The sequence below is a fragment of the Struthio camelus genome, chromosome 4 (assembly GCF_040807025.1).
Source record: "Struthio camelus isolate bStrCam1 chromosome 4, bStrCam1.hap1, whole genome shotgun sequence".
In the NCBI taxonomy this organism is placed as follows: Eukaryota; Metazoa; Chordata; class Aves; order Struthioniformes; family Struthionidae; genus Struthio; species Struthio camelus.
The window spans coordinates 12,558,704-12,585,091 of NC_090945.1; the positions used below are offsets into that span (position 1 = coordinate 12,558,704).

Below are 26,388 nucleotides of genomic sequence, written 5' to 3' on the forward strand. Positions count from 1 at the left end.
TGTTGCTTTTAACTAAATCAGCCTTGCTCTGATTTACGTCTTTAAGTAGCGATATTAAATTAATGAGCAGTAACGTATGTGCTGTGCAGGAAAGCAGGCATTAGATAAGCTTTCATCCACAGACGCTAATAAAGGAAACTGCACGATTGTTTTACCTGGAGCTTCTCAGCCTTGTTCTACTGACAGTGCTCCTGCCCCTCTGACCAGCAGCTTTCCTAGGAAGGTCACCTGCTTTAACTTGTCCTTTATTGTCTCCCCCGCGCCCCCCCCCCCCCACCCCCAATTTTTGTTCAACAAGTCAATTCTATCTTTATATTTCTTCTTCAGTAATCAAAGCTAGAGCCTGATCAGCTTCAGTGCTACCTGTCGTTGTCAGCCCCCCTAATTGGGCTACTTCTGTACTGCTCTGATTTATGATGCAAGTACAGAAACCCTGTTTCAAAGGTTTTGCTCTATACTGAGAGGACTTTGAAAATAAGATGGACTGCCATCCACCTGTGAGAGCAGCAGGGAGAAAGAGGAGGTAGCTGTATTATTCTGGGGTACAAACTCCTGGTGGGGTTGCTCTCCTACTGAGCTATGCAGTCACAGAGCAGGACGCTTCCCACACCCTAAAGCTCTTGTGATCTGAAGGCAAGACATGACAAGTGTGTAAAATCTGCTTGGAAAGGCCCCGCAAGGAGGAGGAAGGTAGTGGCAGTAATACTGTGGGGCTGGTGCCAGGCAGGGTGGTTCCAGCTACGTACGTGTTGTGCATGTCATTCACCTGTCTTGTGCAGCCAAATAATTTTACCAGACACTGTCTGCAATCACAGAAGTGTGTTCTTGAAACTGTCCTTTAGGCCCTTCCTGCCTGCTGTGAGCTTTCCTCTGGTGTTACTGCTGCCAAAACACAGCCTTCAGAGGTGGTATGAACGGAGCCATAGTCTTAGTTCCTGTGGTTTCTTATGTGCTGGCTGCATTGATTTTTATTTTCAAAAGCACCTGATAGTTTAGAACAATCTATATGTTTGCCTGACTTAAGTTGTCTAGAGTCCCATTTCTTCCTCCCTGTCCTAGCCTCCAAATGTTGTCCACGGCAGCTGTGACCATGAGATGCCTAGGTGGTCTGAGTTGAAAGTATGGCTGAAACGGAGGTAGATCGGGGTGATTCATGGGGGCTTTAAAGGGGAGAGGGAGAAGCAAAGACACCTGACAAACAGCATGATTTTTCCCTCCCCAGATACCAGTTTCAAAGTGGTAGAAGTACCCTTCACTGGTGGTGATGGTTTCTTGGAAAAGCTGATGAATGTGCTCATAGTGATAATACTGGTAAAAGCATTGAATACCTAAGGGTTGTTGTAGTAGTAGTGTTGACAATAAAGAGAAACCCTCATAAGAGAAGGGAGAAACCTTGGCTGTAGTTTCTTTTGTGTACTTGCAAGCATTACAGTTGCTGCAAGTTTTTGTGTTTTGTTTTTCCTCTTTCCAGTTTCATTAAAATGTTCATACATGCTTTAATGCTCAGCTGACTTCACTGGGACTGAAAGCATGAAGCGCATCACAGACTAGAAATACAGCCAGGATATCCATGTGCAGAAACATCTCTGGAGTATGCCAGTGGAGGCTGAGGGAATCGGGAGTCAGCTGAAGGTTCCCACTTAATTCATCAAACCCTTATTAGAGTTAAGGTGGTGTTGTAATTAATCTTCCAAAAGGGAAGAGCTCAGCCCCTTTCATGTGAGAGTTAATGCCCTTCAGTCATCAGCCAGAGAACAAAGACCAGATGGGTGAAGTTTAGGTAGCTATTGGTGTCTGATTAAATGTTCAGCTACTTTCTGCATTAAAACGTTATATCTCACACTTCTTATTTTCAGATCTTAGTTGCATGATGCTTAGACATCCTCCGTGTGGACCTGGGCTATATTAACAAGCATGGCAACACAAAAGAAGTTGGCTTTTTTTGTCCTCGGACTTACCAGCGGCTAGCATTTTACCCAGGGGACTTTCTGTCTAGAGTTGTTTCTCTCTTCTCTGTTTCTTCTACTATCTCTTTCTGAGCCAGGTATGCTAATAAAACACCTATCTTAGCAAGCCCTTTCCTAGCAGAAAACAACAACCAAGCAAATATTCTCGCTTTGTTATCCTCAAACTAGGGAGGCCATGAGGAATCTTGGCCGGGTGTCCAAGCAGAGTGAAATCACTTGAAGCTCTTTGAAGCCACAGACTCTTCTCAGCAGAGAAGAAAAGACTTTGCCACTAAAAGTGCAAACTCAGACAGTTGATACTCCTCCTCCATCTGATGCCGTCCATGCATCTCGTAGTACACGTACAGCTGAAGGATTCTGCCATGTCCTGTAGTGAAAGCCTGTCTTGCAAGTAGCCGGAAGCTATGTGCTCTGATAAACTTACTGGGAGCAGAAAATCTGATTAATCATTCATTGTCCTGTTCATCCTTATCAGCTCAGTAGAACTGAGTGTTTTGTGCTTCCGGCAGTCTCAGGCACTGAAGATCTTGTAATACAGCTTTTCAGTGCTGTGGGGAGTAAGTATAAGCCCTGCTTTATAAACCGGGAGGCTAGGTGTTGAAGGTGAGGTTTTCCAGATTTTTTTGTTCTGGCCCGGCACTGCTGCCGTTTCTGAGTCCTTAGAGTCCGGGATTGAGCTAAGTACCCTGATTGTCAGAGCTGGGTTACAGAGACAGCTAAGGGGAGCTACTGCATGGTATAGCACCTTTTTCAGCTTTTGCTGAAATGTCCTTGGGAAACACAGACAAGCAGGAAAACACTGGAGCAGCTGTGGGAACTAGGCCTGTCTTGCTTCAGAGAAGTGCTGTCTTGAATGCATTTTGCCTGGACCTCGTTCTTTGATCCAATGTGTATTTTATAAAAAGATCTAACAAGTAAGAGCAAAGGAAGTCCATCCTTGATACAGCTGTTTACGTCAGAAGGGTGAATGAAAATTTGTGAGGTAAAATGAACGGACAAGAAGGGTGAAAATAAAAGCTCCATCAGATGCTGAGAACTGAAAAATAAGTTCTAAGCTTTGGTGCTGTCTTGAGACAGCTGATGGCTTCAGAAATAAAAGACTGAGTCTGTGTACTTTCTGGAACTTGGGCCTTTTGTTTTTTGAAAGTTTCATAACGTGTTGAAACACTGCATTATATAGCTTCTTCAGCACTTCCCTGTTGTTTTCATAGTTTTGTTCTGCCCATCTTTCTGTGTAATATGCTTATTAAACCAACTCCATTGGACTGGACTTAATTCTGCCGTTACTGAGCATACAGTACTAAGACTAAACTTCATCCTTTGCACCCTTCATCATCTTAGTGTAGTGATGCTCCCTTTTCTAAGGGATGAGTAATGATGTGATGATGCTTTGGGAATTAACACAAATGTATCGAGTGCTGAGATGCCTCATGTTTTGAAATGAGGAAGGAGTGGGAGGTCAACTAAGAAGTATTTGCCAGATGGTTTTGATAGACCACCCATGTTAGCAGTGAGGTAGTACGTTCAGGGGCTCAGTGCAACAGCCTGACAGTGGTCTGGGACCCTTTTTGGACTTCCTGGGCAGTGTTTGTGCCCCAAGGGAAGGCTGGCTTGTTCCATCCCTGGAAAGAGAGATATGTGCAGATGCGTAAAGAGTTTACATTTCTTCATGACTTTGCAGGCAAGTTGCAAGAGACAGAGCCTTAGGAGTGTCCTATTCTCTGCACACTGCCCAAAGATATGCTGAGATAGGCCATAGGCTTACATTTCTGAGGGCAGAGCTCTTCAGCTCCAAGACAGGGATGCTTTTTCTATCTGTGATTATGTAGCAAGTCCACCTGAGGCTGTGCTGTGTCTTTTGGGTGAGCAGTGCAGTCACTGAAGACTTTCAGTGACATAGAGCAGCCTTGCAAAACAAGTCGGTTTTTATTAGTCCCCTGGGATGGCGCACAGAGCAAGGTCAGGTTTGTGTTGCCAAATTAGACTTAAAATGGAGTTCATGGGGACCGAAGCAGCAGCTCTGGGTTTCTGTACCTCCTGGACGTCCTTTCCACATGCCTGTGTGCAAAGCCCTAGCTATGTGGTTCTTACCCCAGTCTCCTGATACCTCATGACACTTTTTCTCCAGCTGCAGTACTGCTGTCTTCAGCATCCTGCCATTTCGAGCTCCTGATGCTGATATTCAGTCACTGGAGTCTTCTGTCATCTCCACAGAGTGCTCTGATTCCTCAGGGGCAGCTCATAATAGTTCTGCAGGAAACTAGACGCACATATTTATGCTAAATACTGCTTTTTCAGGGAAGAAATTAACTCCTTTATGCCTGCAGGTAGCAACACACGCTTTTTGTTTTTGATACCCTAACCTCCCATATCGTCCATGTTTGTCTTCCTGTCCAATGTGTTGTCTCCTAGAGTGTTTGGCAGTGTGCAGAGAACAGCTTTGGAAGAGGGGAAGGTTGGTGGATTTGTGACTAGTGTAAGAGCTCAGGCACTCTGGATAACAGATGGGCTCAGTGTGTTCTGGCACGCAAATTTACAGCTACGCAGGGGGCATGCTGCGGATCCCAGCTAGGAAGGTGACAAAGTGAACTGCTCATGAATCAGAAGGGTTTCCTCTAGAGATGCTTCATCCTCTCCAGCAGGAGCTTTAGTTGGGGACCGTCAGGTCCCAATATAGAAATGTGTTCAGCTGAGCTTAGGTGATGCATCAGGTGCATTGCAGGGGATGTGATTTTTTTTTGTCGCTCTGACCATTGAGAAGAAGAGAGCAGAGCCGTGTTTGCTCTTGAGATGTCTAGTCTGTTGTTTGTCTCTGACCTTGACCAGCTTGTGCAGCTGCTGGTTATTTAGAGTCCACGTATAAAAATAGGCTCCCTTAATTATATATGCAAATGAGCATAAAGCAGACTACCAAGCAATATTACACTTATGGACACTTATGGGCCTAAGCATAGAAACTGCATGCGTAAGTTGGGTGATTGCCCTTGAAAACTGGCTGTGCCCTTGCATAGGGTTAGTAGTGGGATAGGGTGAAATTAAGTCTGCTGGAAAAAGGTGTAGGGCAATAGGCATAGAGGGCAGGGTAAAAGGAGGGCTGGAGGGCGGGAAGGGCCCATCCCCAACACCTCTGAGATTTCTCTGTGCTTGTTGCATGTAAACTGCCCCTCCACTGCCATTAATTATTTTGAGCGAAAGGAAACACGTGGACAGATAAAATTTCCCCCATGAGAAAATATATTTAAAGAAGTCATAACGTGATTTTCATAACATGCATTGGGGACTATTTTTCATCCCACTTCCTGACTCCTAGGCTTAGAAGGTAAGCCCACGATGGGGAGGTCTTCCTTTTAAATCATTTAAGATTGATTGGTATGTGATTTTTGATGCTAAGCATGTTAATGATTTCTAGGTGCCCTTGATGCGGAGTGTCATTTTCATAGAATGACGTGTAACTACCCTTCTCTCTTGTTTCTCAGCCAAGTGGCCTGTAGCTTACAGAGTGAACCTTTCTTTGTCCACCCTGAAACATTTATATTTATTCAGAGAGAAAAAAAAAAGGAAAAAATGAAACTAACCTGCCTTTATTCTGTGATTTAAAGACAAGGCTCTCAGAAGGGCTCAGCAGCTACAAACTCATCTGTGTTTTCAGTAGAGTCTGGTGCTTTCCTCTTAGGGAAAGAGTTTTGGAACAGAATTGGGCATCAGTGCACCCATCTGAGTGGCTTTATGTCCAGATTTGTCTAGATCTAACGTCTGTGTGTAAATATGAGACGAATCCTGTGACTGTAGAGGTTTTCTGTTTTCCTCAGAGCAAATTGGAGCACTGGCAGGGCAGCACATAGTGCATGTGGCCTGTGGAGAATCTCACAGTGTGGCACTCAGCGACCAGGGCCAGCTCTTCTCCTGGGGCGCGGGCAGCGATGGACAGTTGGGCCTCACTACTGTAGAAGACGCAGTGACAGTACCAAGGTAAATTTTTAACGCGTTCAGGTTTTCTAAAGGCAACTTCTTGGAGGTGCAGCGTGAGGGGTTGTTCTTCCAGCCTGGAGTCAGCAGGAGCGTTGCATTACCTGACAGCATTGGTAACGAGGCACTTCTTGTATACAAGTATAAGCACGAGGCTTCCTCCTTCTCTGCACTGGTAGTCCCTGAGCCCCCCTGGGATTTGGATGAGTTCTGAGGACGGTCAGGCAGCACAGACCTCCTGCTCTTGGGTGCTCAGGGCACAAAGAAGAAGAAAATCAGAGGGTGTTTGGCTTTCCTTGTTGAAAAAAGTGCCAGTGTTTTTCAAGGAGATGTATGAGGGAGGACCCAAAAATAGAAATGCTGTGTAATACCGATCTATACTCCACTCCCTAGGAAGTCCTCTGAGATAGGAGCTACCTTTCAAGAACAGGAAAACAAAAATACGGCTCCATGAACCAGCATCTCAGCTCTGAAACTGTTGTGCTGTGTTGTCCATTAGCACCTTTTACTTAGCAGCAAAGCTACTAGACCAGCCTATTGCAATTGTGAATAGTGAATGCTACTCAGAAACTTTAGGATAGTGTTCATTTTCTTCATGTACTTATTTAACATAACTTACCGGTGTCATAACACTGCTAAGGGTTAAGTGGAAGCACATGTAGATGGTGCAGAGGCCAGTGGCAGGTACCAAGACTCCTTCATCCAAAGCAGGTCACAAATGAGAGGTCTCAGCTTATCACCCTAATAAAGATATCTGATGTCTTTGTACCTAATGATGTTGTATCCATGTTGCATTCATAACAGACGAATTCTGTCTCTTAGTCCTGCTACCTCTGGAGAACCAATGCAGAGCGGGTAGAGGAAGTTTTGGACACCTATCTGGGGTGGGTGTCATTGTGGAAACAGTGTTTAAAAGAACATAATTCCAGTTAGAAAATAATAAAGTTAGAAAACATTATGTTTGAGCTGAAGGGCTGGCTATGTGGGAAGGCAGCCCTTTACTTGCAGGTAGATCTGTTATAACAGAGAGAAAGGCTCATGTGCCTGTGTGATAGTGCCGTTTTAAAAATCACATTTTTGTGAAATAACCTGGCCCTTTAAACTATGCTGTTCTCTGTACAAAGCACTGAGGAGGTTTTGATGCTATAGCTCATAGGAACTGCTTTTCCCCCTGAGAGCATGAACAATTTTGATGCCTGAAAGAGAACAGTAAGAAAGACACTAAAACTGAGCTGTCTCCACCGTTTTCCAAATGTTTGGATTCAGCTTTGTAGCAGTAACTTAGCTGGAGTTGGTAGTCAAGTGTCTAAAACTCTTTACAGTTTTGCAGCTCTTATGCATGGATCTGTATTTCCTTCAAGACTCTGTACCTCAGTTTCAAAACTGCAGATTATGGGTTTGTGTAACAAAAAGAGTTGAATGGAAATAATAGTGTTGACCCTACGTGATACTGTGTATGTAGACGTTTATTCTAAAATAGCATCTCCTCCTTTAGGTTGATAAAGAAATTGAACCAGCAGACTATACTGCAGGTTTCCTGTGGAAATTGGCATTGCCTGGCTTTGGCAGCAGGTACTGTAACATTCATTATTTATTACCAAGATTTGTACTGCTATTTTGCACAGCGTCCAAGATTGCATGTTTCCACATGACAATCCAAGGGTATCCCTGTCTCAGCTGCTTTCAGTCCGAACGGGAGACTGTGCAGTCGGTCAGATACCCTGAATATTGAAGGAGCCCAAAAAAACCTTTGCCAGTACTGTCAAGAAAGGAAAGATCATGCGCAGGCCGCCCACTGCCTCACTCTTGTATGATGGCAGGAGCACTTAAAACCTTTCCCTCTTGACGTAGAAAAATGTGTATAATTAATGTCTTTATGTGGAAGTTATCCTTGGCTATTACTCTGTGGTATGCAACGTGTGGACCATTCTTCATTGCACTGTTCAAATTACAGCAGTCCAATGTTGTGTTTTACACTTAGCCACACGTCTGTGTATTTACCTGGTGGCTTCAGGCTGTGCTTTTATTTTAGCAGAGCGTCGTCTTAATTTTTCCATTGTAAGGATGGGTGGGAGGGAAGCCCCCAGCACTGGTTCGTGTTCATTTTGACAAACTTTGTTTTCCTGTTGACCAGTTTTTGCTCGACGACTCTTCTTCTTTCCTCGTTTCAGATGGCCAGTTCTTCACGTGGGGGCAGAACAGCTATGGTCAGCTGGGCTTGGGTAAAGAATGTCCTTCCCAAGCCAGCCCACAGCGTGTCAAATCTCTTGATGGGATCCCTTTGGCTCAGGTTGCTGCAGGCGGAGCCCACAGCTTTGCCCTTTCTCTCTCAGGAGCTGTGTTTGGCTGGGGGAAGAACAGCTCAGGGCAGCTGGGATTAAGTGATGAACGAGGTATTAAAATCCCACTCCTAACCGAAAGAAGGAATGGACTTTTTTGCTGAGTGCAGCTTTTCTCTTCACATTGGCAGTGTATTTTTATTGAGCAGATATGTAAACTTCAGCAACTGCTCTTGGGAAGAGAGGACAGAGAGACATTCTCTAAAAGGCTCTTCAGGCTTTTCATACTTGGTAGGAACAGAAACGCTCTTTTTTCTGTTGTAGCTGTTAGTGGGAGTGAAGAAGGTCAAAAAAATAAGTTCTCTCAAATGTAAGTGTCAGCATGCGGGCACCAAAGGAAGGGCTAGGATTTTTTCTTCCTCCTCTCAAAATGCTGTGTCCATTGCTTTGTTTGAAGTTGGTGTGGAGCACAGGCTGTCCCTGTGGAACAGTGGGCTGGATCCATCCCCTAGTTTGCCAATGTGTTTTTGACTGGAGAGCCTCTGTTTGCCACCAAAGGGCAGCACAGAGTATCTCAGCATTGAAAAATGCTGTCTAGTTTATTGGTTGCATAATTTTCCAGACTTTTTCAGGTGACCATGTTCAGTATAGCGTGGCCATCAACAGAGTTGAAAATAGTTTTATAAATGAGCCTGAAGAGTGAGTATGACATTACCATTACCCTGCAAAGCCCAGAACTCCTTTGCTTGTTGTTGATGTATTCTTAACCCTTTGAAAAAGCATATGAGGGGGGGAAGTAGTTTTTTCCACCTGTAAATCAAGCTCTTCTTCATTTTCAGTGCAGTTTCTGAGTAGCTTTAAATGTACATTAAATATCTAGGCAATTTACTGAGTATGGATGTGTGCTCAGCATGCATGGATAATTTATTTTGCATGGGTGAGTACACATGCAGTGTATATATTTGTAAATGTTAGGTTGCATATGTAGTAGGTTATAAACACCATGTGTTACTAAAGAAAAGTGTTACCTTACTTATATTTTGTGTGCCTGTAATGGAGAGGCATATTTTGAAACTCACCCTAACAACTGAAACATGTATTTAAAGCTATTACTCAAAAACAGCCTGCAGTTTAGCACAGGAAGCTGAAATGTTGTATCCTTTCATCTTGCTTTGCGTTTTTAGGAATATGAACACACTTGCAAAATTTGTAACGTATCTTGTATTCTCTCAGAAATGTTCCAGAGCTGCTTTCTTGTACTGTTTATAAGCTGGAGCACTGATCTAGTAGAAGAGTAGCTATGTTCTTCCCATATAGACTAGCAGATAGATGCTTCTAATTTCAACACAGCACTAATAGAAAAGTTGCATGTGAGAGGCTTGCTTTCTTCATAGGCTCTCCTTATATATTTAAGGGGCCTCTACTTGGGCTGTGTTGGCCAAGGATCATAGTCTGCTTACCCTCAATATATGGCACTGCTGGCAGGCACCTGTAGTAAATATTTGACATTTATGGTGAGTGAATCGTGGTAAGACAGCATAAATGATACTTAGTGAACATGAATAGCAATGTCTACAAACGTAAGTATTTTGTAGTGCTGTTATTTAAAAAGTTATGTTGTAGAGTTAAGAAGCATCGTTCGAGTCAAAACAAGATCAGTGGGTGAAAATACAGAACAAAGTAAATAAAGAATCTACTCTCATTTCTAAATCCGTGGAAATGTGACCATTTTCCTTTCACTACCCAGAAAAAGCATCTCTCAGATCCTTGGGTGAGAGTCTTAAAAAATTGACATTTTTCATTGGTGCGAAGTAAGCAGTTTTGGGGTGCCTACTGCTCTTTGAAATGCCTAACTGTGACGTCAGTATAACATGAAGTCTTGCTTGGTGTATTCATCTTGGGGAAACCTACTTTTAATGATTTAAGGCATCAGCGTGAAGGGGAAAAGCATCATTAAACCATGGCAGAGATTAGCCTTTGCAAATAGGAGGATCTGCTTCTTAGAAGATGACAAAATAAGGAAGGCCAGGCATTTAAATACACCTTGGGATTCAGCTTGTCGTTTGCCTTGCGCTGGTGTCTCTCAGGCGTCGGGATTGTTAGGTTCAAAGAGGCTCTGAGCAAGGTTTTGGAAAAAAATATATGCCGCAGTCTGAGGGAGGTCTGGTATGGAGCAGGAGGCCGAAGGTGGGTGTAGCTAGGCTGCACCAGTCACGCGTCCCAACCCGCAAGTGCAACCTGAGTTTATACAACATACTCAATATTTATGTTCTTGCTCTGGACACCTTCCTTTGTGCCTGGCACAGATCTTTTAAGAGTTGGAGGGGAAAGCAACAATGACATGTTGAAGGGCATGTTGTTTTTTTCCACGTTTGCTAAAGCCTCCACTGTTCCCTGTCAGAGTTGCGGGTCACATCTGAAAATCAGACTGCTAGTGTTCTTTTCAGACATTTAGATTTGTGTTTATGAAACAAATCCTTTTATTTTCATTGTTTCCAATGCAGACCGAGAATCCCCTTGCCATGTTAAGCTGTTGCGGTCTCAGAAGGTTGTTTACATCAGCTGTGGAGAAGAACACACAGCAGTTCTGACAAAGGTAAAGGTGCCAACCTGGGAATGCTGGCTGCTGTCTCATCTGTCTTATGGGTTCATTTAGTTTCCTGGGTAATGGCAGAAAAACAGGTTGACTTACCTTCTTCCATGTGACCTCAGCAAAATGAACTAAATGAAATAAGTGGAAAGTAAAGTCTTGTTTTAATTTATTCTGAGGTTCATCGTCCATATGATCCATTGTCATTTTTGAAATTGTAGATGCTAATAATCTATGACAACGAATAGCAAAACTCAGGTGACTCCCTCAAAGAAACAGACTCTGATCGGGAAATGTAACAAACATGCATCCAAAGGGCTGAGAACAGCATTTTGCTGGAAGGTAAAAGAGCTGTTGTGCATCAGAAGAAAAGACGAGGCTGAAGGAAGGGATGTTTAAAACAAACGTTGTCACTCGCTCACAACATTTATAAAAGAGGTTTTCAGTTTCATACCTTTTGCTGTTTCCAAGTAGTGTGCAGTTTAGTGGATAGAGGACAAGGGCTGGGTCTTGGGAAATCACTGTTCAGTTCTTGTCTCTGCTTATGCTTGGGCTGGTGGTGAAACCAGAGTCAGAGAGATGCTGCTGGGATATAGGTCCCTAAACAGAGAATATGCTGTCTGATTTGCTAACAGAGTGGAGGGGTGTTCACGTTCGGTGCAGGTTCCTGCGGGCAGCTGGGACATGACTCCATGAACGACGAAGTGAACCCCCGAAGAGTTCTTGAGCTAATGGGCAGCGAAGTATCCCAGATCGCTTGTGGCAGGTGAGTGCCAGTGTGTAGTCAGAAGTTTTCCTTTGACGGAGGTTAGTGTTGACACTGGCTCTAGTAAATTTATGGGATAGTTTGCTTCTGCATCCTATGCGTCAAAAATATTTAATTTAAATTTTACTTTGCATGAGAATTTTAAGGCGCTCTACATGAGATTGCTTTTTCATTGGGGCTGTTGTCTGTGCTATGACCTGGTGAAAGATCTCTTTCCGTCTTAATAATCCAGATGGACTCTAAAGCTGCAGTCCCTTTGGTCGCAAGTTTCCTACCTCTTTTCTGAAAAGAGAGTTACTAGTACTGTGCTGTGATGCTACTTTTTGACATGTACAGACTTTGCAAATGACTAAGCTAATTCCATCTGTGAGCCTGATACTGCATGCTGCCACAGACTACTCTTTGTCCCTTCCACCTAATGAGCCGCGCTCCATAAACTGGTGTCATCAGGTGGCAAAAACTGATCATTGGTGTTAGTGGAAGGATGCTACTTTGCACCAGCGTCTGGCCTAATAGAACAGAAAATAAATTTCAGGCTGTGTTTATTTTTTGTTTCCTTCAATTGTTAAACATGGCCCAAACTTTGTACTTGTCTCTGTTGCAGACATCACACTTTAGCCTTTGTGCCTTCTTCAGGAATGATCTATGCATTTGGCTGTGGAACAAGAGGCCAGCTAGGAACTGGGCACACATGCAATGTTAAGTGTCCCTCTCCTGTGAAGGGTCACTGGGCAGCTCACAATGGGCAACTCTCAGGGAAACCTGGTACGTGCTATGCATGATTGGGAGTGGCAAGTGGACGTAGATCATTTCATTTCACCCGTGCAGATCTAAAGACGTCTTGACATTGGTCTGTGAGTTGGAGTGAAACCAATGGAAATAGTTGAAGGATCCCAGCCCCTTAGCCCAAAGGCACTATGGAAAGTACTTGGAGACCTCTTACTCTCTCAGTCTGTGTACTCTTTCTCTTTTGATGGCAGACCTCAGCATTTGGTGATCTTGAGCCTTCATGAAATTGTTCTGGTACTGATTTCGGAGGGCTTAGGTTTTTCTTTAAAACACCCACTGTAATTTAAAAATTACAACTTTTCCCTCCTGCCAGGCCCAGAGTGTCTCTCAAGGAAGCGCTAAAGTTCAGCCTGGCTTTCAAGGAATCCAGCTGCTCCTTATAGTGTAAGGCCTGAGACACTGGCAGCGCATATGTGGGGGAAGTGCAAAGTCGGAACTTAAATTCATCAACCTCTAATACAACTGCATCTCTTTTTTTAACAGATGCTTGTAAATATCACATTGTTAAACATATCTTCTCTGGAGGAGACCAAACGTTTGTGCTTTGCTCCAAATATGAGGTAAAAGAAATCAAACATCATCTTAAGTCTGTCCCCTGTCCCAGCCTTCACAATGCTTCTTTTTCTTGTTCTATTCTTTTTTTTTTTTTTTTTGGTCACGTCTTCCCCAAAATTGCAGTGATGTTTTGGAGTCCCTTCTACCTTGCAAACCTTACCAGTGACGACAACTGTTGCAGGGATTTCCAGCTGATTAGGAGTGAATGAAAGAGCATAGATACACTCCTTCAGGGTCATGTCAAAGAGCAGTTGGGAAGACGCTTTTTTCAGTTTGATCGACAGGAAGGAGAATTATTTCCTTTGCAGATTGTAAGGAAGGGGCTGCTTTCTCTGCAGGCATCTGGGTGATTAGTGTGTAAGGTTGCGGAACATATACACAGAGGTTCTCTGAAGACATAGGCTACCTGGAGGGCTGAATGCTCAATTGTTTTTTCTGTTTCCTTATTTCTTTCAAGAGGTGTTTGACACCCTTTTGAAAGCATATTTAAAAGGACTTTGGCTCACTGGAGAAAAAAATTCTTTTCTTTTTCTTTTCCTCTTTTTAAAATTATATTTAACGATGGTCCTTTTTTTCCGTACCCTTTTGGGTTCATTAGTTATACCACAGCTTCCTCATCAAGCCTGTGCAGAAAACACACTGAGAAAGCAATCATTTGTATATAGAAAACAGATTATGAATAAGAAGGAATTGTTTTACAAGCCTTGCCTTTGCTGAAATCTGTATCTTCTCACAGAATTCCTTGCCTGCTGATGATTTCCGGACCATAAATGAAACACGTTACACCTGTTTAATAAACGATGAAACTATAGATGTCTGGAGGCAAAAGCTTTTAGAAAAAAACAGTTCTAATTCTGTCAAGTAGGTATTGGGGCACTAGACAAGCCTTTTTTGGAAAGTTTTATTTAAAGAATTTTGTTGGCTGCCCTGCCATGTTTTCTCTTGAAACTTAGCAGCCTTTTCCAAGTGTGGTTCTTGGTCATACCCAAGGCAGAGGACAGTTGCCAGTCATGAGGATGACAGGTTAGAGCTCCCTAGCAGGACCGGAGGAATTTGAGGCTGCATCAGAACATGGCTGAAACGGTGGGTGGGAACTGGATTTAAAGTTGTCCTCTGTTATGTGCTTAGAGTTCATGAAAAGAAGCAAGAAGCTTTGTAAAGGTTAATTAAAATTCCTTTCCCTTCCTCTGTGTGCCTGCCCTAAGAAAAGCAGAGTAGGTGGAAAGAAGGCATCGCCAACATCCTTTCAGAGAGGGATGTTGCGTGATCCTGAGTGAGCCGCTTCACCCCTGTGCCTCTGAAGGAAGGGGTGATTGTGAGATTGCTTTCCAAGGAAAAAGGAGAGGAAGAGAGCTGAGGAGATTTGCTGGGACGTATATTCATACTCTGTATCTCTATGTTCTTTTGTCTTCCTGCTGCAAACAGTAATGTAGTTCAGATACTGTCCTCGGCTGCCTGCTGGAATGGAAGCTTCCTGGAGAAGAAGTAAGTGGCAAATGAAGTCAAGAAGCGTGGCTTTCCCTTGAGACAAACTAGAATCTCTTTACGGCCTTCACTGTTGCAATGGGCTTTGATTTTTGTGATTAGGTAGGAGACTGGGGCAGAGAGCAGCCACTAAGGAGATAGGTGGTCAGAGCTGGATAAGAAAGACAAATAGTCTAAGAAAGTGAATAGTGAGTTTACTGTAAGTGCCACAGAATCCCTGGAGTTGTCACAATTGTTATTTTTTCTTATAACATGCATAAATAAATAAATAAATACATATATATATATATATATTTTTTTTTTAAAGAGAAGGGTAGGAGTACTGACCTTAAGGGAAATGAGTGATTCTGGGTGTCCTGAAGAGTCTCATACCCAGCAGAGCAGGGTGGGGACTGGTGTGTGTGGAGGTATGCTTCAGCACAGGCTACTTTTTAAAAAATACATGCGTATGAGCAATATTTCAGCACTTTCCTTTTAGGTGATGCCAGTTGTGGAAAGTTTTGTGCTCATGCTTATGAAAGCAGGAATTTCAAGGAGAGGATGATTGTACAAGTAAAGGATTAATGGGTGTAACTAACAGCGGGTGGTGACAAGGCTGTAATATGCATAGCTTGGTGAAAGGCCATGGGCTGGGAAGGATTGTGGTGGCTGTGTCTATAAATGGTGGGGAGGTAACAGCATAAGATGAAGAGGAGGAGGAATTTTTATGGTGATGTGATGAGTAATGACCTGTAGCTAGGTGAAGAAGAACCTACTTACTCTGAGTCATCTTTGAGTAATCTTTTCCAAGAACAACTTGCAAAGAAAATAATTTACTCTTTTTTCCTACTTTTTTCCACTGGTACAATGGTTTCTTCTCCAACCTTGTGAGAAGACATCATGCTACCACGTCAAGGGAGTTGTATCATGTTGATTTAAAGCGCTCTGTAAGATTTCCAAGTTGTTGAGTCACAGTAAATATTAATCTCACATCTCCTTTGATTGTGGAAATGAGTGAAGTGCATGACTTGATCACCCCAATGTGGTTGTCTTTCCACCCTAATGATATCTTGGCTAGTGCAGGATTTAACTTTTTCAGAAGATCTGTGACCAAATGAATCGTAAAATCTGAAGCCACCGTACCCTGAGGTGAGGCTGTATTTAAACATGCATCTCTGTATGTGAAGCATAATGTCACAGCGCACCTGACAGAAATACCCTCGTACATCCCTTCAGTATCCTAATGCCATTTAGGCTTGTTTACAGTATAGCATTGTGGCGCACAGAGTTAGATGGAAGAGCAGTTTTTCTGTGCCTGTGTGACTGGGCACGCTCCAGTACTGCTTCTGCACATCACAGCCTGGAGCTCTGTGCGCCACAGTGTGACTCTGAGGAGCTATTTCCAGCCTGGTGCTTGTGGTGTTACGGAAATAACTCTTCTACTACAGCAGGCTAAGTTTAGCTTCTCATATCATTAGAGCCGCATCAGCAAACTGACTAATGCATCTGGTGTTGAATAGGTACCTTTTCCTTCAGAGGGTGTCTGGTGTGGCACAGGCTCAAGGTGACTCATGACGTATGGCTCTTGGGAAATCCTTGTGTGGGAGTGTAGTAATGACCTCCTCTCTTTTTAGTATTGTCCGCAAGGTTTTACATGCAGTTTTATCTGCAGATGGTGGTGCTGAGAGCCACTGTTACAGATGTTGAACATGCTCTAGCTGCTGAGCTGGGTAACTTACCTGCTGCATTGCAGGACATTTTAGTGTTGCTAAATCAAGTTGTCAGATTATCGTCATCTGTAGGCTTGCCTTCGTTATCTCACTTACACAGCATCTTGGGTAAATTACACCCTTTCAAGTATAGCAGAAAGGCCAGCGCACGTTTGTTACCACTAAAGACTGTGTGAAGACTCCTCTCAACTGTGCTGTGGTGTGGTTGTGGTCCTGGTTTAGTTTTAGGATGGAGCTGCCAAAAGAACTGCTTTGAAAGTCTCGCCCTGTTTCCTTTTGAAATCCCTCATCTGATGTTCCCTCGTGTAACAGGCAGCGTCTTGCACGTTACCCTTCCCTTTTTTACAGTGTGTGAAAAAACAGATTTTAAACAGATTTTTGAGATTTTTAAACAGTCAGACCTGTCCAGGCAGGCTCTTAGGTCAGTCAGGTGTGCTGGGGAAATCAAAGAATTTGGTAAAGTGTTTATTTGCAAGAATCCCAACCCTAAACAAGGCTCAGAGGAGTACAAAAGGGGGAAATGGCTGTCTTGTGTTTAGCAAAAAGAGTCCAATTTCTGCTTTGATTCTAGTCTGATTAATTCCCTGGAGATCGTTTCTCTATTGCTTGCTCTCGGGATATGTCAGTACACAGGGTAGTGCTGACTCTTTCTTAAATTTATGCCAGCCTGTCTGTGATTTTTTTTTAAAGAATCGATGAACATTTTAAGACCAGTCCCAAGATCCCGGGGATTGATTTGAACTCCACTAGAGTGCTGTTTGAGAAGCTGATGAACTCTCAGCACTCCATTCTCCTAGACCAGGTATTGCACATCTGGATTTTCAGGTATTCAGAGGGGGAGTAAAGACTTTGTCCCTCTGTAACATGCAAGTAACAGTAGCTTTTTGGGGGGCAGCTAATTTCCACCCTCTGAGAATATGGCCCAAAAGCTTGTTTTTATAAAGTTTTGTCCCATGGCACTGAATACTTGAAATAGCTCCTGAAATTAAGTCTGCATGTGTTACACTTGTAAACAATGAATGTATTCTCATTTCTTGCATGTTGAGTACTTGATGGTTTTATACGAACGCAGGTACTGCTTATACCAACAGTTTATTCAAACGCAGGGGGTATCTCTCATGAATGCAAGATCTGTGAGATGCAATTGTGTATGTTCTCTGTGTCGTTTTTTAAACTATAATTTTTAGATTTTCTTTTCCCCCTGTGTTTTTTGATCTTCAGATGATATAATGACTTCAATGGATTTAGAGTGACAACCAGTTGAAGACTCAGCTCACAATATTTTAAATAGTTCCTGAACGTGTGCTAGGTAGAACCACTAAGTTCAGTGAACGTTATGGGACTTTACAAGTCACAGAGTAATAGCAGTTCTTAGCTAGTGAAATCTGTTCTCATGAGATGAGTGAGGTTAGATTTGCTTGCTGAGCAAATAAGTCACTGTAGCTGCTAAGTATATGGCTTTGGTGCTAAAAATCTCAGGCATTCTTCTGACTTTAATGCCAATGATTCCTCCTCATTTGGTTCCAAACAAGATACACAATAGCATCTACAGTACTTGAAGGTAAATATAGTGGCAGTTGATTTCTGTAGTGTGGCATAAGCTGATGATGGATGGCTTTGTTCTGTAAAGTTGATGTTGCAGGATATGATCCTTTTTACAGTCCCTCATAATATGTTTCCCAGGCCATTAGGGGTATACATTGTATTGGCGGGGTCTTCCAGCTATTATGATGGCAAAAGGAGAGCCTCAGTGAAAAAAATCTTTCTGGCCTATTTTCAGATGCCTGAGCAAATTATTGAGGGGGAAAAGGAAATTTTTTTTCAAGCCAAATATTTATAGTGGTGAAAAGCTACAAACTTAAAAAATTACTTTTTAGAATTGAGAATGTAAAACATCTGTATGTCTGATTCATTCAAAGCACAGTTCTCCCTACAGCTCTCCAGAATCATTCAATTTTCTTCCTGTCATTTATTCATTAACCATACCTAATCATTATTTTCAGCCTCCCTGGCTCCTCTAAAGCAAAGATGACTTGGCATATGGAATAGTTCTGTGGGTGACAAAACACATTAAATCCTTATTTTAGGCATAGTGGGACCTAGATAGTAGGTGCTCCATCATCCAGGATAAGTTGCCTTCTTTTGTCTTGTTTCCCTCTAGATATTAAAGAGCTTTGAAAGCTTTTTGATTCCTCAGCTGTCCAGCTCACCACCAGATGTTGAGGCAATGAGGATCTATTTAATTCTACCTGAATTCCCACTCTTCCAAGACTCAAAGTATTATATAACGCTAACACTTCCTCTAGCAATGGCTATTTTGCGCCTGGACACCAACCCCAGCAAAGTTCTTGGTAAGGGATAATTCATTTTCTCCCTTTGGGCCATTTTAGACGCGTTCTGCTCTAAGCTTCAGGCAGGGAGAGAAAGCGTTGGCTTTAGATTTTTCAGTCATGTTTTGTGTTGCTTAACCTTTTGTTTTGTTACTACAGCTGTGATGATAATTGAGTGTTATTTATGATATAGTGTTGTTAGGAAGGATTCACCTCCAAAAAGGAGTGGGGGAACCAAAAGCATTCCAGGAATCTGCCCCCAACCTAAGTTCGCATGTAAAATAGCTTTTTGAGTGTGCTCCGAATTTTAGGTTTAAAATATGAGGAAATGAAGAACTTGCCATACAGGTAAAATGTGGGAGTTGCACTAATATGAAACGTATAGAATTCATGATAGCGTGGATAATAAATGAGAAATGAAATTGAGGTTAAGAATCATTTTAATTTAGAAAGAAAATATCACTTCAAAGACGCTTACTAGGGAAAACCCTTATCTGATTTGCCTACGTTCAGAGATTCAATTCAAAAGAAATTTTTAAGGCTGCTGCATGAACATAGGTTTTGTATATTACGAAGATTATAGATCTTACTCTCTTAAATTTAATCAGATATTACCCACATTAAAATATCCTGCTCTGTATAAAGTTAATAAATGAATGTACTGCTGATACAAAGTGGTCTTGTCCTATATAAGGTACAGAAGAACCTGTTGACTGTTTTCTCACCAAGCTAAACTTCCTAGCTCTTCTCCTGCTTCTGAGTAGTCTCATTTCTGCTCGTATTATTTCCTATTAGCTCAGCTTAAGCTAAGTAGAATATATGCTGCTTACAGTCGTTACTCATGTTTGCTAAGATGTGATGTTTTTGTTATTTTTTTGTGTTTCTTAAGATTATCTTATACTCATTATCATATTATCATGTATAATGCTATGTAATACGTTCAGGCCTCCAGGAGCATTGCTCCAGTAAAATTTAGTAATTCTTTTCTTTATTGAGAGAGGGTTTGGAAACAGCTTGCCTCCTCCGCTCAGAGTTCCTAGTCCACTGTGACTGTTAGCGTATAGAAATGTAAGAGAGTCTCATACGTGGCACGCCAGAAGTTATTGTTGCGCTGGCACCTGAGGGAGTACGTTGGTGTTTGTTTCTAACAGTAGACGTGAAGGTTTCCCAAGCTCCTGCTTCTACTTTGCAGGCAGACTGGGTCTAGTGAAGACGCTAATAGACCAGAGTCCCTTCAGAGGAGAGGCGAGGGTTGTTGTCCTTGGCAAGGAAGACATCAGCCTTGTTAAAGAGGGAGAGTTTAGACCTGTAGCACTGACATGCCGAGGACGCCCTCTGACACCTGCTAGAAAAGTTTGTGGTGCTGACGGAGAGTGGACCATGCAACTATTTTCTTACCACTCACTGAAAGCTAGTGAGTGATAGAGAGATTAAGGTCATGGGTTCTCTGCAAGGACACAGTACCTTGCAAAAATCTTGAATTCGGACTGTGGCACTAATTGGCATGGGGGCTGCGTGGGGAGTGGGGTGGTTATATGAGAAGGGAAGGAAAGAGCTTTGAGACTTCTAGTGTCTGCGGCTGACTTGTCTTACTTTCCTATCGCTGCAGTTAGGAGAGAAGTAGGGAAGTTTTCTGAAATTATTCTTAGATGTATGTGCCTATTTTCAGCTGTACCCCCTTGCGTAGGAGAATACTCTGTGGCCTTCAATTTAATATTTATATTGATGTTCCTCTCCTTTCCAGATAACTGGTGGTCTCAAGTGTGCCCAAGGTATTTCCTGAGACTAGTGGACCTCTATAAAGGGGCAGTGGTATACCTCCTCAGTGGAAGAAAGACGCTGTTGATCCCGGTCCTATTCAGTAGCTACATTACAGCTGCTCTCAGACTTCTGGAGAAACTCCACAAGGTAAGAGGGAAGCCTGGGTGTGAGCTGGCGCCAGGTGATTCACAGTCTCGTCTCTGCCCTTCACCAACTGGCAGGGGAAGAGTGGTCACAGACCCAGCTTGATGCCTGTGTCATTGCCCACTGAGACGCCAGAAGAGGGAAGATGTTAGTGGCTGTCTTGAATTCAGGGTGCTTGAAGACCGTCTAGTCCTGTCTCAAACACTAGGAAAAATTTACCTTAGGGAGCACGACTGCTGAGCCACCAGGCTGTGTGCCATTGCTCCATCACAAATACCTGTTTCGTCATCCTTTCTGCTCCCGCTGCCTTGGTGCTGTTGACTCTCGTTGAGGAGGAGGGAGAACTGAAAGAAGCAGTAGGAAAGAAATTTTTCTTGACCATGTTTTGCATCATTCCGTGTGTCAATTAGTTTGTAGCAAAATATAAGGCACCTCAGTTACTTGCAAGGCTTTCTGAGGCCTGGTGTTGCAAGCTGCTGAATGTGATTGTGTCTGAGCTGCAAGAGGAAGCCTTTTTGAAGAAAGCAACCCTGCCTGTTCACAGGAAAATGCTGAACACATCCATATTTTTAAAACCTTCTGTTTTCTTCACTAGGTAAATCAGAAGGTTAAACACGTAGAATACGATAAGTTTTATATCCCTGAGATTTCCAGCTTGGTGGACATTCAGGAGGATTATCTCATGTGGTTCTTGCATCAGGCTGGAATGGTAAGATGTTTTATGTGTAGTCATGAAATAGCTGTCGGTGTTTGTGTCTCTGGTCTTAAGAGATCTGCATTTTTAATATCTTTAATAAGAATGTAATGCATACAGTATAGGAGCACCTGTATGTAAGCTCTCTCAGATTTGGGTACTCAACAGCTTGACAAACTTGCCTTAAAATAAGGCCACCCGAAAAGCTAAAGCTAACAATATTTAACTAATGCTTGTAACGATATCTGTGATTATTCATGTGAGTCCCATTCAATCCTTGCACAAGGGGATTAATTCAGTCGCTGGATCCTTTTAATGTAATCAACACCTCAGGAGCCAAATCCTGTATTCTAAAATTATAATTTTTACCCTTTACTTCTGCTGTTTAGGCAGGTATTGTGAATAATGTAGCCAGTGATCTTAAAATGTTGCTCTGTAAGAGGAGGCAGTGTGGCGTACTGGCTAGGGGACTGAACCAAGACTCAAGAGATGTGGGTTCTATTCCTGGCTCTTCCAGTAACCTGCTGGGTGATCTTGGGTAAGACCCTTCACCTCTTTTATGCCTCACTTTCCCATCTGTAAGAATGGAAATGACTAAACTGAGGGCTGGAAAATGCTGTGTAGGAGCCCAGTAAGAATAATTTTAGGAAGGAAAGAAACCCCAAATGTGAGAAAACGCCAAAAAACATCTATCAAGGGATGCTGCAAGAATAAAACCTGACTGTAGCAAGAATTTTTGTGTGTGTTTTTATGGACTTTGTAAATGTTGTTTGCTGTGCCCCCTGTCCCTGCCTTCCGTCATATAAGTAGTGCTGCTCAGTGCTTGCTTTCAGTGAGCAGAGCAATATAATATTGACTCAGTGTTATGTAACAGTAATAGATAAGAATGTATCAGTATGCCTAACAAGAGGAGTGAGTTGTGTTGCTGGAGCGGTCTTAGGTAGTCAGGTTGTGGCCTTACATTCTCTCCTGTTGTTTCATATGGTCTCTGCCTTGGGGATGTTTTTCTTATTTTTCTTCAGAAGAGTGAATTTCACCTATGGCAGGCTAAGACAGGCCTCTGTGTCAGTTAGTTCTCTTAGTAATGTTTGATGCGCAAGTTTTGAATTGGAACTTGTGCATTTCCTTGAGAAGGAATTTTCTGTGCTTCTCTTTAAGAAGAAAAAACTAGATTGTTGGTCCCAGAGGAGATAAGGTTTCTTTGGGTCACCTTTGAACTAGTCCATCCTAAAAAATACAAGAGACAAAATCGAAAGAAAGAAAGGTTTTTATTTTTCTCTTTTTTGCCTTCACAGAAAGTGAGACCATCTATCATGCAGGTAAGAAAATTGTTCTTCATGTTTCTTATTTGAAGAAGTGCTTATCGAAGCTGCAAATTGGGAACCAGTCTGCCTGCCTTTCTTGCAGGACACTGTGACACTCTGTTCTTATCCTTTCATCTTCGATGCTCAGGCTAAGACGAAGATGTTACAAACAGATGCCGAACTACAGATGCAGGTAACTTTTCTCTCTTCCAGTTTTCCCGTCCAGTGTCTTTTTTCCTGCCTTTCCCATCAGTGCCTGCAAAGAATTCACTGGGAGTTAGTGTGCAGCATTTCCTTGTTTCTGTGACAAGGGGGAACCAAGTAGCTGGAGAACCTCTTTGCCCTGGATACTGCAGAGGCAGTTCCTGGTTTCTTTCACTCTAGTAAGCTTAGTAACATCAGAACTGCCAGAAGTGGTGGAAATTTACGCAGAATACTATGTATTTGTGGTCATCTAAGGGTAGAAGTAAGGTGAGGTCTCTACTAAAGGAGCTGTAAGGCTGGAAGAGCAGACAGGCTTTCAGGTAAGCAGGCTCCTTTTTGAAGCTTCTGCCAGACGCAGAGGATGCGATGATCAGAAACTGAGGCTTGAGGTCCAACTCACGACCCCATTCATGATTGCAGGCAGTGGCTGTTGTCACCAGCTAACACATCCATCTGCGGTAACGGGCACAGAGCCCCGGTGCTCCGGGAGTGGGGTGTCACAGCAGCTGGTCAGCTCTCGCACCCTTACCCTGTAGGTGGCAGCCAAGCTGTATCCCAGCCAGTCTGTGAGAAGGGACAGCTGGCCTGCCCTCTGTGCCAGTGTACGCTGAACGCTGATCAGTGCTGGCCAGTATTGCTCATGCAGGTGGCCCCTGAGAGGGGCAGAGCAGTGGTCACTGGTCCTGCATCTAGTGCAGATGGGGTCAGGGACTAGTCCAGTCCTCTGAGAAAGGAGTCGGGCAAGGTCCTTGGTTGTTAGCTTCCTTCAGAGTGGAAAGCTGTCATCAGTTACTCACGGCCATGGTGCTGGTCTCGTGTGATATCCGTCTCTTGGCTTTTCTGTGGCCACTTGACCACGTGGTCCCTGGCAAGGAAGAGGAGGCTGGGCCCACGCTCACTCGACAGCATGGGGTTGGCTTCTGGTGCTGTCGTTTTTGCAACCAGCTCCCCAGAATGTGTTTGTGAACAGTGCATTGCTGAGAGGAAGGTTTCTGCCTTGCCTTGGCAGGACAGCAGTCTGGCATAGGTTTTGCTGTCCTGAGAGACAGGATCTTTATGAAAACAGCCACTAAGAGGCCACAGAAACAAGTAGTTTTGTGAATGCTGGAACAAAGGAAGCCTGGCTTCCGGTGGATTTCTGTCTCATGGTCAATTAACTTTGTAAGTGAATTATACAGTGTGCATTTGTCACTTACTAGAATCCGCGAGTGAGAATAAAACACACTATGTGTGGTCAAAGCTTTGACTAGAATTTGTGCCTTACCAACACGTAAGGCACAGAAAATCCACGTAGGTGAAAACTTTGGAATGTGTGGGGTGGGTTCCCTGGTGCCTTGCAAGTTGCAGCTGTCACCTGGCTCCTCGCCTGGTATGTTAGTAATACTGCTGTCCCTCACGGACTATCTGACATCTTTTCAAGGTTGTTTTCACACTGAGTTTTTTGCTCAGTTGAGAGCATGAATAAATTCTCTTTCCTCCACCTATCTGCCTTATGTCACACAGTGTGCAGGAGTTTAATAACTCCTTGGCTCAAATTTGATTGGAGTAAGTCAGCGGACTCAAAAGGTGGTGGGTGTGGGAAATGGGGGGGAAATGAGACATACATGCGTGTACAGCATGGGCGCAGAATCCTTGTACTCCTGCAAAAACAGGCTAAAAGAGCGAGGAAGAAAAGAACAGCAAGCATATGGTTACTAACTGTTTTCCTTTCAGAAGAAGAAAGGAGCAGAACAGCAGCTGTTTTTTCACACCTCTCATTTTCAGGTGGCAATAAATGGTGCAAATTTGCAGAATGTCTTCATGCTTCTCACCCTGGAGCCTCTGCTGGTCAGAAGCCCTTTCCTGGTACTTCATGTCCGCAGGAGTAACTTGGTCGGTGATGCTTTGAGGGAGTTGAGCATCCATTCAGACATTGATTTGAAAAAGCCTCTTAAAGTGAGTTTCCCCCATTCAGCATTTCCCCTTCAGCGTTCTGTCATCCAGCTGACATTTCTGCTGCCCTTCTGTCCTTCACACAACCACTTCACCAGTGTAGGTTGGCTTCTCTGTGTCTAGAAAACACAGGAAGACTTCATCTAGTCAAGAGGGGTTTGAGTCTTTCTCTTCCCTGACCCTGCGTTGTTTTGGCAATGGTCAGTTTACAAAACACATAGAGAGTTTGCTTTCTGTTTTGGAGAAGTTGTCCTGGTGCATCTCCTGTATAAGGGAGAGGGGGAAAAACATTGCTATGTTTTGATGCAGTGTCTTATTTGCAGGACTAGGCCACTCACAATAGGATGTGTTTTGTCCCTTAGAGGCTGCTACACAATTCAGCAGCTGCTAGAAGCAGCTGTGGTAGCATTTGCTTGCAGAAGAGAGCTATCATGTTGCTGCTGCTTTTGTTGGGAGGACAAGTGGTTATTTATGATTTAGTTACCAATCACCTTGAGAAAAATGAGGAGTTAAGCATTTTTCAGAATATCAGATTTGCTAGTCCCTGTTTCTTTTCCCTCCCTGCAAACAAGGCATTGAAACGGGCTCATGGGTTGAGGTGGATTTGGGTGTGTCAGATGACCCGCTTTGCGTATCTTCCAATTAGCAATACGTCCAGTTCGCTTAGTAGTCTCATCTCTGCTTCCTTGTTACTGACCAGCTTTTCCTGCAGGTCATCTTTGATGGTGAGGAAGCTGTTGACGCTGGAGGAGTGACAAAGGAATTTTTCCTGCTGCTGTTAAAAGAACTCCTCAACCCCATCTATGGCATGTTCACTTACTACCCAGAGTCAAACCTGCTGTGGTTTTCAGACACGGTGAGCCCTTGCCCTGTATACACGCTGCTTGAATGAATATGCTCTGTTTGAGTGACAAGAAAGTTAGTGGCAAACTGTGGGAAAGTAATGATCTTCCTCTCGTTTTCCACCCACAACACAATGTGAGCTCTATTTCTAGTCAGCATGAATTTGTATAGGTCCATTAACTTTAATGGAACTGTGATGATTACGCCTGTTAAGGAGTTGGCTCTTTTTCTTTATTCTTATCCCATAATAAAACATGTATTAAGTATCAGATGACAGTTGATAAGAGAAGGGTTAATAGAACTCTCATAGTCATGAATGTGATAATCATGTGCTGGTTTACAGGTTCAGAGGCTTAAATCATAGTGACATTAGAGTTCTGTGCTTCCCTTGCTGTTCACATAATTGCAATCAATCCACTTATTCATGCATCACTATCACCTGCAGGGTCTAAACTTGTCAATGTTTTATGTCAGGGAGCTCTTAAACAGCAAGAAACGTGGTTTGCAGCAAAAGTTAGTTGGTTTTTGAAGGGTGTGAAGTGCAAGTTCTCTGCCTGTCAGATAGCATTATGCTGGGAGATGATGGTTTATGTCCTTTCTTTCTTGCCCTTCTTAGCTAGTAAGATGGAAAAACTATGTTATCAGTCTCCCCTTAAGGTGTAGCTGCTCTGGTGGGGGTTCTTTTAATGCATTAATTACATTTTACAAAGAAGGAAATGACATGGTACCTTTTGTAGCTTGTAAACAGTATTACAGAGCAATTACTCTTTGTGCTGTAAAAATAGCAGTATCTTTTGACGCTAAGAATGATGACAGTGTAAGCACTGAAAATACCAGAATCACTTACTTGTAGCATTTAACAAATATAGGCAGACCGATTGTGACTGACGTCTCAATGTGAGAGTAAATGTGAGAAAGAGTGAAGACCGATATACCAACACGTATCTGTATTTGCTTAGGTACCACAATGGTTTTGCATAAGTTTTTAATAGAAAATAGGATGGGAGGAAGGGGTAGAGGTCTTGCTGTACATAGATGGCAGATGTTGAAGCCTCATTGACATCTAAATC

General features: G+C 43.1%; 1 protein-coding gene across 14 annotated transcripts in view; it reads left to right on the forward strand.

The window, feature by feature from the left end:
* The window catches only part of HERC3 (HECT and RLD domain containing E3 ubiquitin protein ligase 3), a 61,874-nt gene that overhangs the window by 14,404 nt on the left and 21,082 nt on the right, over positions 1-26,388 (forward strand). For 7 of the 14 annotated variants that reach the window (XR_011140829.1, XM_068941532.1, XM_068941534.1 and 4 more), the window contains 17 exons: positions 5,777-5,936; positions 7,429-7,505; positions 8,105-8,326; positions 10,717-10,808; positions 11,438-11,568; positions 12,173-12,333; positions 12,841-12,917; positions 13,649-13,773; positions 14,338-14,397; positions 16,797-16,908; positions 18,268-18,457; positions 20,181-20,344; positions 20,937-21,050; positions 22,331-22,354; positions 22,443-22,532; positions 24,308-24,478; positions 25,188-25,331. Coding sequence is in view for 12 of the 14 variants with exons in the window: in XM_068941532.1 (XP_068797633.1) it covers positions 5,777-5,936; positions 7,429-7,505; positions 8,105-8,326; positions 10,717-10,808; positions 11,438-11,568; positions 12,173-12,333; positions 12,841-12,917; positions 13,649-13,773; positions 14,338-14,397; positions 16,797-16,908; positions 18,268-18,457; positions 20,181-20,344; positions 20,937-21,050; positions 22,331-22,354; positions 22,443-22,532; positions 24,308-24,478; positions 25,188-25,331 (2,114 nt within the window). In the remaining 2 variants the exon portion in view is untranslated. The remainder of the gene's footprint in view (positions 1-5,776; positions 5,937-7,428; positions 7,506-8,104; positions 8,327-10,716; positions 10,809-11,437; positions 11,569-12,172; positions 12,334-12,840; positions 12,918-13,648; positions 13,774-14,337; positions 14,398-16,796; positions 16,909-18,267; positions 18,458-20,180; positions 20,345-20,936; positions 21,051-22,330; positions 22,355-22,442; positions 22,533-24,307; positions 24,479-25,187; positions 25,332-26,388) is intronic. The other 7 variants (XR_011140830.1, XM_068941527.1, XM_068941528.1 and 4 more) reach the window with 2 other exon arrangements.